Source organism: Nothobranchius furzeri, chromosome 15, assembly GCF_043380555.1.
Source record: "Nothobranchius furzeri strain GRZ-AD chromosome 15, NfurGRZ-RIMD1, whole genome shotgun sequence".
In the NCBI taxonomy this organism is placed as follows: domain Eukaryota; kingdom Metazoa; phylum Chordata; class Actinopteri; order Cyprinodontiformes; family Nothobranchiidae; genus Nothobranchius; species Nothobranchius furzeri.
The window spans coordinates 26,214,014-26,226,778 of record NC_091755.1 but is presented as its reverse complement, the minus strand read 5'-3'; the positions used below and the strand labels follow the sequence as shown (position 1 = coordinate 26,226,778).

The 12,765-nt window shown below is 41.5% G+C and overlaps 1 protein-coding gene across 2 annotated transcripts in view; it reads right to left on the bottom strand.

Moving 5' to 3' along the window:
- Nucleotides 1–4,360: 4,360 nt before the first annotated feature.
- lrp1ab (low density lipoprotein receptor-related protein 1Ab) overlaps nt 4,361–12,765 on the bottom strand; it is an 89,133-nt gene continuing 80,728 nt past the window's right edge. For both annotated transcript variants that reach the window (XM_015967901.3, XM_015967902.3), the window contains exons 65-89: nt 12,534–12,653; nt 12,334–12,456; nt 12,125–12,250; nt 11,918–12,034; nt 11,317–11,423; nt 10,585–10,717; nt 10,371–10,493; nt 10,134–10,256; nt 9,924–10,061; nt 9,708–9,845; nt 9,515–9,634; nt 9,128–9,411; nt 8,873–9,051; nt 8,682–8,788; nt 8,479–8,598; nt 8,212–8,388; nt 7,989–8,129; nt 7,671–7,844; nt 6,444–6,605; nt 6,120–6,291; nt 5,935–6,036; nt 5,790–5,863; nt 5,598–5,691; nt 4,736–4,880; nt 4,361–4,612 (exon numbers count right to left, since the gene is read on the bottom strand). In XM_015967901.3, coding sequence (XP_015823387.3) covers nt 4,475–4,612; nt 4,736–4,880; nt 5,598–5,691; nt 5,790–5,863; nt 5,935–6,036; nt 6,120–6,291; nt 6,444–6,605; nt 7,671–7,844; nt 7,989–8,129; nt 8,212–8,388; nt 8,479–8,598; nt 8,682–8,788; nt 8,873–9,051; nt 9,128–9,411; nt 9,515–9,634; nt 9,708–9,845; nt 9,924–10,061; nt 10,134–10,256; nt 10,371–10,493; nt 10,585–10,717; nt 11,317–11,423; nt 11,918–12,034; nt 12,125–12,250; nt 12,334–12,456; nt 12,534–12,653 — 3,437 coding nt within the window. In that variant the 3' untranslated portion in view covers nt 4,361–4,474. The remainder of the gene's footprint in view (nt 4,613–4,735; nt 4,881–5,597; nt 5,692–5,789; nt 5,864–5,934; nt 6,037–6,119; nt 6,292–6,443; nt 6,606–7,670; nt 7,845–7,988; nt 8,130–8,211; nt 8,389–8,478; nt 8,599–8,681; nt 8,789–8,872; nt 9,052–9,127; nt 9,412–9,514; nt 9,635–9,707; nt 9,846–9,923; nt 10,062–10,133; nt 10,257–10,370; nt 10,494–10,584; nt 10,718–11,316; nt 11,424–11,917; nt 12,035–12,124; nt 12,251–12,333; nt 12,457–12,533; nt 12,654–12,765) is intronic.

Sequence of the window (12,765 nt, the reverse complement as noted above, 5' to 3'; positions counted from 1 at the left end):
CTCATGGACTTTTTTTCCACACAAAAAGCTGTTTGTTTTCTTGACGTGATGCAGTCGTGACAGGGCTCAGACTGGGAGGCAGCCAGCACTGCTGCTGCTTACTTGTTGGCCTCAAAGACACTTAAAACCTTCCTCTTGTTGACTGATTAATAGCTTTGCACCAAGTCTTAATACATTCAATCAAGATCTTACATGGAAAGTTATTTTGATCGTTTCTTGGAGGAAGGATGGTCACTTTTACTGGTTCTTTTTGACAAGCCAAAACGTCTCAACTGTATTTTGCTGAAGAAGTGCCTTCTGTGTAAACAGTATTATTTCTTGTGAGTCTGCCATCATTTGTTAATTTTGCATCTATTGTTTGTTAAAGATTGTACTATTTTTACTGAAACGTGCTAAACCATATGCCTTATAATACCAACAATGTGCAAGTTGGATTTCAGAAGGCACATGAAGTTGTTAAAGTTGCCTATTATATTTACATCTAAGTCACAGGACTGTGCAAAAGTCTTGAGTTATTTGGGGTGCCATTTTTAAAGTCAAACAGTCATAACTTAACAGCAATAATTTGGATTATTTAGCCTGTCATAAGAAAAAAATGGGAGTTTATTTTTCAAATTTATGTTTTTACCATATGATTCACACAACTAAATATTTAGTTAGCAAGCTAAACATTTCATTCTGGGTTAAATATCATTTTTACAAACTAAATCTTTAGGTCAGACCTAAATATTTAGTTTGTAAAATACATATTTAATTTACTAACTAAATATTTAGTTTGTAAATTAAATATTTTGCTTCAAGTTGCATATTTAGTTATTGAAGTAGGGAAACAAACTAAATATTTAACTTCAAAATAAATATTTATTTTCCACGATAAAGATTTAAATCCCAGCTAAATGTTTTTTTTGGGGGGGGGGGGGGGGGTAACCTTAATATTTATTTAGCAAACTAAATGTTAAGCCTCAAAATAAATATTTTAAAAGAAAAAAATTTAGCTGGGATCTAAATATTTATTTTAGAAATTAAATATTTAATTTGGAGCTAATTATTTAGTTTGTAAACAAAATTTATAGCTCCAAATTAATTATTTAGTTAGTGAATTAATTGTTTATTATAAAACTAAACCAACTTTAGGTCTGACCTAAACATTTAGTTTGTAAAAGAAATATTTAACTCTAAAACTAAATATTTAGTTGGAAACTTTAACATTTATAAACCATGGTGAAAATGTACTTTTTTCTTTTATGATAGGCTAAATTACCCAAAACAGTACTGTTAAACTATGACTGACTTTCCAAATGGCACCCCATAGAGGCCATTCTAATACATTTAAATATGCTGCCAAAAACACCAAGTGTAATCTTTTGTAGCGGTCTTGATCAAAAGTTCTTCAGATTTAGAAAATTATTAGGAATTTGGCTGTTTTTCACTCATAAAAGTAAGAAAGGATGGATTGTTTGAGGACAGAAGAAGTTTTGGACCTATAGTGTTTTGCAGATGAACAGTATGCAAAAGTCACTTTTTTCATGTTGGTGCAGAAAAACTGTTTTGTGCATCCGATTTTGCTGTATTTAGATTTTTTTTTCAAACATTCCACCAAAGAAATGGGAGAAGTTTGTTTTTTGTGACAGATTCTGCTACCAAAGTGCCTGGACAGAAGATTTTTTTTGTGTAGCTGTCATTGTATTTCTGATTGAATGCCAAAAAAAAAAAAAAAAACACCTCTGCAAATGTTCAAGAAAAAGCATTAAAAAAAGGCAGCCCATTAATAAAAATCTGAAGAACCATGGATCAAGACCACTTAAAATATTATTTCTGATATTTTGAAACAAAATATAAAGAAATGAGGGCTGACTTAAGCCCAGTAAGTCCGTGTGCTTTGGTTAAAAAGAGGGTGATATGAGAGTCTTAATGCCTCCGTGTTTTATCTTTATTATAACTGTTAAGGACTGAATGTGAGGAGCGCCTTGACAACACTTCCTGTCACTTTTTAGGTGACATTTTGAAAGTGACCTTGAAGACATTTCCAATTACACATTGAAACTGCCATATGTGTGTTACAGATGAAGGTTGTTCTACGCTTTTATTTTTTGCTCCTAAAGTTGCCTTGGATCGACAACATGGTCACACAACTTCATTTGGCTCACGATTGTATGAGACACTATTCTTTACCTGGGAGAAGCTTATATGAATTTGAATTAAAATGAAACCTACTTTGTAGAAGAAGTGATTCCTTGACTGAAAGATGATACTTCCTGTTTAATAAACACGCTGACATTAGGAAACTATCCAGGAAGGGCCGGCCCAAGCACATAAGGGGCCCTAAGCAGGTTTTCCTATGAGTGTTATTTAATTGTGTCACATTAATTAAACTATTTGAAAGTAACATCACCAGAAAAACACAGAATTTACAGTACATATCTACATTTACTGTTTTTTTGTATTTTAAATTTTGAGCAGATGTGAATAAAAGGTGCAATCACTATAAAATAAAACCAAAAGACACTAGATAAATGAGGCTAAACAAAATAAGAAATAAATTGTTTCTCTGTGTTTACTGTAGTTTAGTCTATATCATTTACAATTACTTTTGAAACGTACACACTATCTTGGTGCTCTTGGGGGGCCCCTGGTGAAGTGGGGGGGGGGGGGGGGGGGGCCAAGCAGTTGCTGAACTTGAGTATGCCTAGGACCACCTCTGAGTCCAGGGTAATGGAAGCAAAAAAGAGCAGGGGGTTCTTCTTTGATGAAGCAACATTCAAAACAAGCAGTTTCTACATGTTTGTTTTATTTAGTTGGTCAACCACGGCTAGACTGATGGTTTCAAACGGGAATTAAAGTTCTGCACTTATTCTTCTTTTCTCCAAATGACAGACTCCCATTTCTACTGTAAAAATTCATTTAATTTATTTATGTCAAAAAAATAATAAAAACAATCAGAACCACAAATGTGTGGGTTTGTGCCACCAACAGGAATCGCCCAACTGAAACGTGATTGCTCTAATTTACATAGTCACTTTAACAGAACCTAATGTTAAAAATAAAAGAATACTGCTAAAAAAAGGAAGGATAAAATCAGACTTTCCTCCAAGTTTTGTGTGAGCACCATGCAGAGCGTTTATGGCAGGTATGAGCTTTGTTAAAAGCAGCTTGGTGAGCTGTGAAATACTTAAAAGCAACACTGCTGAGGTTAAAAAACAACAGGATGACAAATGGTTAGCAACAAAGCAAAGGAATTACATAAAGTACAAATCTGGATGCTGATCCGTCTCCTTACTGGGAATGAACTTGGCGAGTAAAGTACATATATTTAAAAAAATATCTCCCACAGAAGTTCGTACCATCAATCAGTCTCCCTGGCGTGTTCTGAAAGCACATCTACAATCAAAATGCTAAATTTCAGCCACCCTCTGCTAGTTGATAATCAAAAGTTTCTCCTCAGTGACTTCACAGACTTCCCTCCAAAAAAGAAACAACAAATATTCTGGCGGAGCGTCACAGCTCCTGTTCAAAGTCCCGCAGTCAGCTCCACCAAGGCCACGGACATCCATCCCAGTCTTCCCATCCTGGAATGTGAACTTAATTACAATCATCTTCATCAACTCACACTGGCATTCATCGCTGACACGGACAACGTCAATTACACAATGACTTCAAAAAGAAAAGTGTAAAAAGGTCAGACTGCTATTTGTTACCATTTGTACTCCTGGGTATATTCTCAAGACACTTGTTTATAAGTTCATATATGTGGAAATATAGAATTTTATATATATTCATATAACTTTAGTCTGTGCAAGCAGGAGAAAGACAATCACTTTAATGTTGAGTCCTCTGTGTGTGTGTGTGTGTGTGTGTGTGTGTGTGTGTGTGTGTGTGTGTGTGTGTGTGTGTGTGTGTGTAGTCGAACATCATGGCAATCCTTGGTCTTCGTGTCTTTTTATACCTCCAGCAGCAAACACACACATGCACACCCAAAGTGGAAGCATTCATAGAGCGCACCGACACAACTCTTCTAACAAAAGACTCAGCAACATTTTCTAGGATGGAACGGTACTCTGTTGTCCCCTATACAGTTCATACAAAAATAAAAAGTTCAGACTGTTCCATAACCATTTGCTTCTCTCTAATCCTTTACATCTGCACAGAGGTAGTGGCTAATATGCACGAGAAAGAGAGAGAGAGTAGGGAGAGTTGTGAGCAGAAATGAAAAAACTGATAAAAGTTTATAAAATGTTTTGTTTTTCCCTCACCAGATTTTATTTTTTTGTCAAAGACCAAAATATAATACTGCAATCACTTAAAAAAGTAGTCCATTGTTTTTGTACATTTTATACAGTGTTCTTGCTTTTTCTTTTCTTTCTTTGTTGCTATTTCTTTTCAATTGATAAAAGGCATAAGATGAGAGCTTGTCGGCTCAGCACTAGGTTCAGGCAAGGCAGGTCGACGCTGGCAGAGTTCAGTTCTGAGTCGCGCTTCATGCCAGCGGGTCGCTCATGTCCTCGTCGCCCTGGGACAGAAGCTCCTTCTTTTCGTCTGTGCTGGCCAGAGAGTTGCAGCTGTTGTGGGCGCCCATGTACAGGGTGGCGTACACGGGGTTGGTGAAGTTAGTGGGCTGCAGGCCACATGAGATTACAACGTTCGTCAGCATGAGGAGCGACAAAGAATCTTTAAATATCCAAGACTAGAAACCAGGAAACAAAGGTAAGAATCAGGATAAATGGAGACGTCATGTTACCTTATCTGGATCCAAAGTAAAGTCTGAATCTAGCAGCTCCCCGGCGTCGTCATCGGGGTCTCCTTCGTAGATTTTATAGGCTGGGTTTCCAATCTCCACGTTCATGGCTCCATTTGTCATTCGGTGGTGCTGAAAGCCCTTTGCTCTGCAGAAAGTCACAAACAAAGTGATTAATCATCTGAAAAACTCATTCAGAGGAGAGACTCTTTCTTTCTGGGAGAAACCATAAATCACAAAAGTCAAAGAGGATACAAAAGCTAAAGTTTACAAGTGAAACCAGGTACTGACTCAGAACTAATCTACACATTAAGACAACACAGGATCAAATAAGCCTTTTCCCCCCAAAAAGGCCATTTGATCAGACTTATCAGTTACGGCATATCCATCATGGAGGATGCTGGATTTTCACCTTGCAAATGTTAGATTATTTGCAGGTTTGTCACATTTTTTTAAACATAAAAGCATCTTTGTACATTTTACTCTGCAAGCACATTAACATTAACATGTTTAAACGAGCAACGAGATGCCTGAGGGATGTCAAAATTCTACTTCAAATCAGTTTTGTGTTTCTGGTGGGGAATCCCTGAGAAAAACAAACAGGAAACAGCAAGCAAGGACAAACCGAACGAAACAAAAACACGGACAAAAATCATATCCAGTCTGTCTTTCACTGAGAGGGGGGGGGGGGGGGATTTGTGGGTCAGCGGGTGAATTATTTAACCCTTTTGAGTTACCGCGAGCACTGAGAACGAGATTTGCCCGGGCACAGAGACCTGGGAGACAGGAAATAGAGTGTGACACACAAACAGAAGCATGGACCAGGTGGAAGGAAAATCAAGTTTAAATACACATCAGGGCTCACCCGCGCATTCTCCGCTTGTACCACAGGATGGCGCAGACGATCAGAAGGGCAAGCAGCAGTAGCAGGAGAACCGGGATGACGATGGAAGCCGTACCTGTGTGTGTAAATGTGAGCAAACTACCTGAGCAAACGGAACCAAAGTCCATGTTTGATCTGCAAAAACGTTACAGGAACTGTGTGTGAGTGACTTACTGCCACTAGAATCAGGAGACTCTGCCGAACTAGCTGCTATGTCGCATCTGTACCCAGTCCATCCAGGCGCACACCTAGACACAAAAACGAGAGGAGGTTCATAGAAGAAACAGAAAGTGTAACACAGTTTTGAGAGAGACGTTACCTGCACTGAGGCAGCAGCGAGCGACTGTCGACTGAACACTGTCCGTGTGAGCAGTAGTCCAAACACGTGAAGCAGCTGGGCTGAGTCTGACCGTTCGGACAGCTGAAGACGAGGACGAGGAAGAACGTGTTTTAGAATCAAACCAAACAAAAAGCTGACGTTTTTAAAAAGTCTACTTTATTTACCTGCAGGCTACTTCCCCAGAGGACAACGTCAAACACTTGCCCACTCCGCAGAACTGGCACTTGTCCAGCTCACACTGGTGTCCGGTGTGCTGTGAGGAGCATCGGCAGATTCTGGCCCCGCTGGACGTCTGTAGGCAGGTTCCACCGTTTTGACAGAATCCCTCACATTTACCTGAGAGGGAAGAAACGCTGTGAAATGTCCCCGATTCCTCTGCTTTCACTCATTTATGTTCTAGATCAGTCTGCCCATTTTATGGTCAGATACAAGAACCAGGCAGTAAATCAGTGACGGAACCAGCAGGATGTGAAAGTGCTGCCACTCACTGTACTGGCACTGGTCTCCCTGGTAGGCTGGCAGGCAGCTGCAGGTTGGCTGGTTGCCCATGTTGACTGAACAGTTTCCACTATTCAGGCAATAATCCTGACAGGTGTAGAGGTTACAGTAGGGTCCAGTGAACCCTTTAGGGCATCTGCAAGTTGGTGCTCCTGCAAAACAGATCAAATCTGGATAAGACATCCCGAACGCGACGAAATGAACAACTGCAGTTGCCACCTTGAGTCCAGTTCTCTTTATAATAATCAGAATAAAACATGCAGTCTGAGCTGAGATTGGAAACTGTACATTTTTTTAACTAATCATGAATAATTGTACATTGATGAATGAAATGTATGTCATTTCAAGCCAGAGTTTAAAACTGGGATCAGCTTACATAGTCCAAAGTAGAGGCTGACCAATATATTGGGCCGATACATTCAATCTATTCTATATCGGCCGTCGGCTGAAATTATTTTAAAAAGGTGATCAAAAATAATAGAAATCAGGCGTCTTTGCCATTGTTTACACCTAAGGGAATATTCCACCCCTAAGTAAAATGTGCCTGTTAGATTTCCCAAAGTTAGATGAGTGAGCTAACAAGCTCAGTTATTTTCCTGATCTGAAATCAGTAAGTTTTACTTTAGCTTAGCATAAAAAAATGTAAGTTCTACGCTAGAACCTTCCTTTTACTCACTTATCTAACAACAGACTAAATGTTACTTCTGAGTGGAACATCCCATTAAGTTTGCTGTTTAATGTTTGAACTATTTTTTATGTATAGTTTAGATTTTATTTTTACTGCAGTGTGGTGGTGTGATTTACTTTGTGATTTTTTAAACTTGAAGATTCTACCTCAACCAGCCACTGTTTTGCACCATTATTCTGTTTGATTTTCCTTTTTTTTTTTTTTTACAGTTTGCACATTGTTAATGTTTAGAGTTTGTTTTATATTTGAAGATCAATAAATATTAAGAGATTTATTGACTTATTTCCTTTATATTGAACACAGTGAGCATTCAGTTGTGTTTCACAATCAACGTGCTGCTAAAACGTGTGTATATCAGCCTTAATAATCAGCTTTAGAAATTGGCCTTCGACAACAAAATTCTTTAAAAATCGGTATCGGCCTCTAGTCCAGAGATAGAGTAAGAATTTATCCGCCTGTTCATCATGGCAATGAAAAGACTGGACGTGAAGACCCAAAGGCGAGCGAGTCTGGATGGAGGTAGTTGTACCCGTGTGGGAAGCAGAACAGGTGCCTCCGTTCTTGCAGTAGTCCCTGCACTGGTTGACCTCACACCGTTCTCCAGAGTAGCTGGGCTGGCAGTGACACTTGGGAACCTGCCGGGCGTTGAGGAAGCAGCTTCCTCCGTTCTGACACTGTATGTTGCAGGGTCCGGAGGGCGGAGCTGTGAAGGGGGTGGAGGTAATGTTTTTATACAATCTCCAAAGTTGTCTAGAGCAGAGAGATGCAGCTGTACATGACTGCACACACACACACACACACACACACACACACACACACACACACACACACACATGTGCAAACTCACAGAAGGGTGACTGAGTGGGGCTGGTCCTCTCCACACACGTCCCGTTGTTGGCGATGTAGTTGTTGGGGCAGGTGCAAACCGGCCCACTGGGGCTCAGCAGGCACAGCCACTCGCACTTCTTCTTGTCACATGGGTTAGGTACTGGGGCAGAGAGGATCAACACACTCGGTAGGAAAAAAAAGACTTCTGCAACTTTATACATAAAAAGGGTTCAATTACTTACTGTCTGGCTGCTTGTAACGGTGGTACAAAACGATGTCGGTGGCATGGTTGATGCCTGTGGTGAGATTCTCCATGGAGCCTTTCCCAAACTTGTTGACCCGGAAGACAAAGTTGTTCATGTAAGTGACTCCATATATGTAGTCCTCAAAGATATCTATGCTGAAGGGATGGAACAGATCTAGAAATGAGACAAAAAGAAAATTATGTTTGGTTTTCATGTTGAAACTGTTCTGCTTTCTGAACACAAGTTAATCAAGTGCAGCTCAACTGTTTTTGATGCCAGAGACAGCTATGATTGGATCAGAACCATCCAAACGAACGCTGCCGATGACGGAAAGTTTGGCATCAGCCCAGTAAAGACGCTCGTTGAAGTAATCCACAGCCAGACCTGCAGGAGGAGGAAAATAAAGATGGTGAAAGGCTGAGTGTTTGGGCTTTAAACGGGCCGTTCAGGGCTTGTGCAGAACGAACCTGTCGGCCACTGGATGTTTTCATGGACTAGAGTTTGTCTCAGGGTGCCGTCCATGGCAGCTGTCTCAATTTTAGGGTGATTTCCCCAGTCAGCCCAGTACATTGTACTAAAAGAACACAAGTCAGGTGCCAACTTGATGATTAAAACCCCTCCAAAAATGAATGATTTATAAATCTAAAGCATCTCTCACCTTCGTTGTGGGTCCACTACAATAGCATATGGCTCATCTATCATGCCAGAAATGAGGGTTTTACAGTGCTTGCCCGATATCTGAGCCACCTCGATGACATCCCGACCAGAGTCGGTCCAGTACAGGTTCCCTGCCACCCAATCCACAGCTATACCTCGAGGCATCTTCAGCTCTTTGATCTGTGTGTGAGCAGAAAGGCTTTCATGGATGTGTGTTTGTGGTTGAGGGTCTCTCCACATATCTGACCTTCTTTACCTGCAGGTCGGTGATCCCACCCTCGGTCTGGCGGCGGTTCTGGGGGGAGTTGGAGGAAGATGCGGACGCAGATGACCCAGGGAGCTCGTGGGAAGAGATGCGGCCAGTGTGCCAGTTGGTCCAGAAGATGCGGTTTGTCTTGACGTGCACATCCATGGCATCGATTCTGACGCTGGCGTCTCCCTGGTAGATCTGCTCATAGCGCCAGTTTGGCATTTCAGGATCCAGGCTCCGGATTTCATTGTCATCGGCTATGTAGAGGATCTGTCGGCTGCTGTTCATGCCTGGAAGAAGAGGAGAGGGAAATAGAGGCAACAGAGGTCTAATTTTTAGTTCTGCAAATGAAAAGAACCCATTGAATGATGGTTAGCATGGAGCGGTCCGCACTGTCAGCCTTGCAGGTGTCATTAATCCTGGTGTAGTACTTGTAGCAGCTGCATTTGTACGAGCCTTTGGTGTTGTTGCAGATCTGGGAACACACTCCAAACTGTAGACACTCATTTTTATCTGGATAAAGAAAAAAAAACTCTTTATTCTGAACTGTTAACATCATCGCAAAGCCAGCATGTTCTCTGCGCACCTCCGCATGTGTGGTGTCCCGTCTTGTGGAAGCCCGGTTTGCAGGAGCAGAAAGAGTCCGTGCCGTTGGTGACACAGTGGGCCTCGTCTCCATCCCCGCACTGAGTACTGTTACTGCGACAGTCATTCAGCTTGGTGTCTGAAAGCAGCACACGCAAATGGACGGTGAGACCGAACACCTGCAGATGTCTCAGACCTCAGACGGGTGAAAAGTAACCTGTCTTGCAGTTGATCTCATCAGACCCAAAGTCTTCACAGTCATTAAAGAAGTTGCAGCGCAGGTTGGAGCTGATGCATCTGCCGTTGGAGCACAAGAACTCGTCCTTCTCACACGTGGGGGCAGCACGGTGGCTCTCTGAAATAACAGACATGTTAGGAATCACGGCGGAAGATTTCACTAATCTACTCAGAAAACTCCAAATCTTACCACAGTTCAGTTCATCCGAGTTGTCTCCACAGTTACTGACGCCATCACACCTCTTTGACATATGCAGACACACTCTGTCGTTCCTGCAGCGGAACACTCTGGTGGGCGGACACTGAAACGTTCCTGGCAGACAGAGAGAGAGAGACAGAGAAAGAGAGAGAGACAGAGGACGATGAGGTGAAGATGATGGCTGACGAGACATTTAAACATGTGTGGGAGTTAAAAAGCTGAACATACTGCAATCTTCTGGTTTCTCATCAGAGTTGTCCCCACAGTCATCTTCTCCATCACATTTCCAGGCATGCGGTTTGCACATAGTGTTGTTGCACTGGAACTTATTTTGAGGGCAGTAGCGTGGAGCTAAGTGGGAGAACAATAAGGAGGAGGCTCGTGTGAGGCGCTCTTGCAGGTCTGTAAGTGTTTTCATTCATTTCCACAAACAAAGGCTGACCGGCACTGCTGCAGTTCTGCTCATCGCTGCCGTCGAGGCAGTCGACGTCGGCGTCACAGCGCCAGCGGATCGGGATACAGTGTCCGCTCTTGCACTGGAACTGGTCGTTGTCACACTTCAGATCACAGCCATGCTACAGACACAGAGATGCAGTTTTAATATAAAAAATAATTTAAATAACGCCACAAGCAATAACAATTATGCTTTTTATTATTTTTCCTTGCAATTTTGATCGTAGAATAAAAAAATTAAAAAACATACAAGAAACGCTCAAAATGAGCTTTCTAGATCTAATTAAACATGCAAAAAACACTTAAATAATTTTAATAAAGCCATAATAACTCAACTTTTCACTATTTTTTACATGATTTTTTTTTACTGCAAAACAGAAGAGCAACTGAGTTCTGTGAGGATTGACTCGTACAAACTTAAAATAAAAAATGTTACAAGGCATTTAAACATTTTTCATTCATATTTGTTGAAATTAGGTAAAGCAGCTTTGTTACATTGATGTAAGCATCTAAATTGTTCATATAAAACCATTTTTACAAGAAAAACTGCATTTCTTATAAAAAATAATTGTAAACCTCCTTAAACATGAAAAGCACACATGAAAAAACTTTGTACATTATGCGACATGAACATGAAGCCATTTTTTATTTCATCAGCATTAAAACGGTTCCCTTTTCCAACAATCTACATTAAAAACACCAGAACTTCTGGTTTCATCACCTCATCAGATCCATCAGCACAGTCGTGATCTCCATCGCACTTCCACCTCCCGGCAATGCAGCGGCCATTCGTGCAGGCAAACTCGCTTTCCGAACACTGGCGAGGCACTGCAGAAGAAACAGGGTCAGTTAAAAATCTCACTAAGATCTAAGCTTTTAATCAAAACAATCACAAAAACAAATAATATATAAATATGACTGTAGACACCTGAGAGGCTGAATTTACTGATATTTAGTCTAAAAGTTTGAATCATAACAGATAATAGTAAAATTTAAGTGGCATCTGGAGTAAGAACTACTAAATCGATAGATTAACAGTTCATCTTGCAGACTCTCAGGGGTCAGAGGTCACAGCAGGACATGAGGATGAGACTAGCAGGAACGTGAAGACACAACAGAGATGTTATGAGGTGGAGCGACTTACCTCAGGCTCATACCAACAGGACAGTATGAAATGAAACAAATATCAGATGATGTGAGATGTTAAAGAGACGACAGTGGGCGACAATGAGTTCGCTCTGAAGCTAACTCGACATGTTAAAAAGTGCTAATCGAGAATGTTAGCAGCTACTGACAATTTCAGCTGTCAAAGTGACACCTACGGCATTTTTCTTCATCCGAGTTGTCCCCGCAGTCGTTGTCATAGTCACACTGCCATCGGCCCGGCACACAGCGGTTATTCTTACACCTGAACTGGTACGGTTCACACGTCCTCTCAGCTGCGCAGGTGTAAACAAAACGATCAAGAAAAGCAAAAGCATAATCCAGCTGGAAACATCGGGTTTGTTATCAGAGCAGAATCTTCTCACCACACTCCTCTTTTGGCTCATCTGAAGAATCGCTGCAATCGTCCTCTCCGTCACATTTCCAGCGAGCTGGGATGCAGCGCCCCGAGTCTTTGCATCTGAACTCATCCACGCCACAGGTCATCTGGGCTGGAGTTAGGACATAGTCACACTGGTGTCCATATAAAAAAATCAGAATAAGCTCATCTGATCAAATGCAACTGGAATCCTACTGCAGTTGGCAGGTTCATCGGATCCATCCACACAGTCGTTGTCCCGGTCGCACACCCAGAGACGAGGTATGCAGCGTTTGGTGATGGCACACTGGAACTGGGTGGGAGTGCACGTAACCTCCGCTGTTAGAAGAAATAAACGTTTAGGTAAAAATGTGTAAAAATGAGAAGAGAAGTTCGTGAGAAAGAGGGCGACTCACGGCAGTCCTTCTCATCCTCCCCGTCTCCACAGTTGTCCTGGCCGTTGCAGCGGAAGATGCCAGGGATGCAGCGGCTCGGGTGGGAACATTTGAACTGGCTTGGCAGGCAGACGTGGATATCTGGGAGGGCAGATGTGCTGATCAGTCACAAACAATAAGACATTCACTTGACTAAACAGCATCTTTATTTTTACTGTATTGTTTCTATAAACATGTTTTTTATTTTTATTGA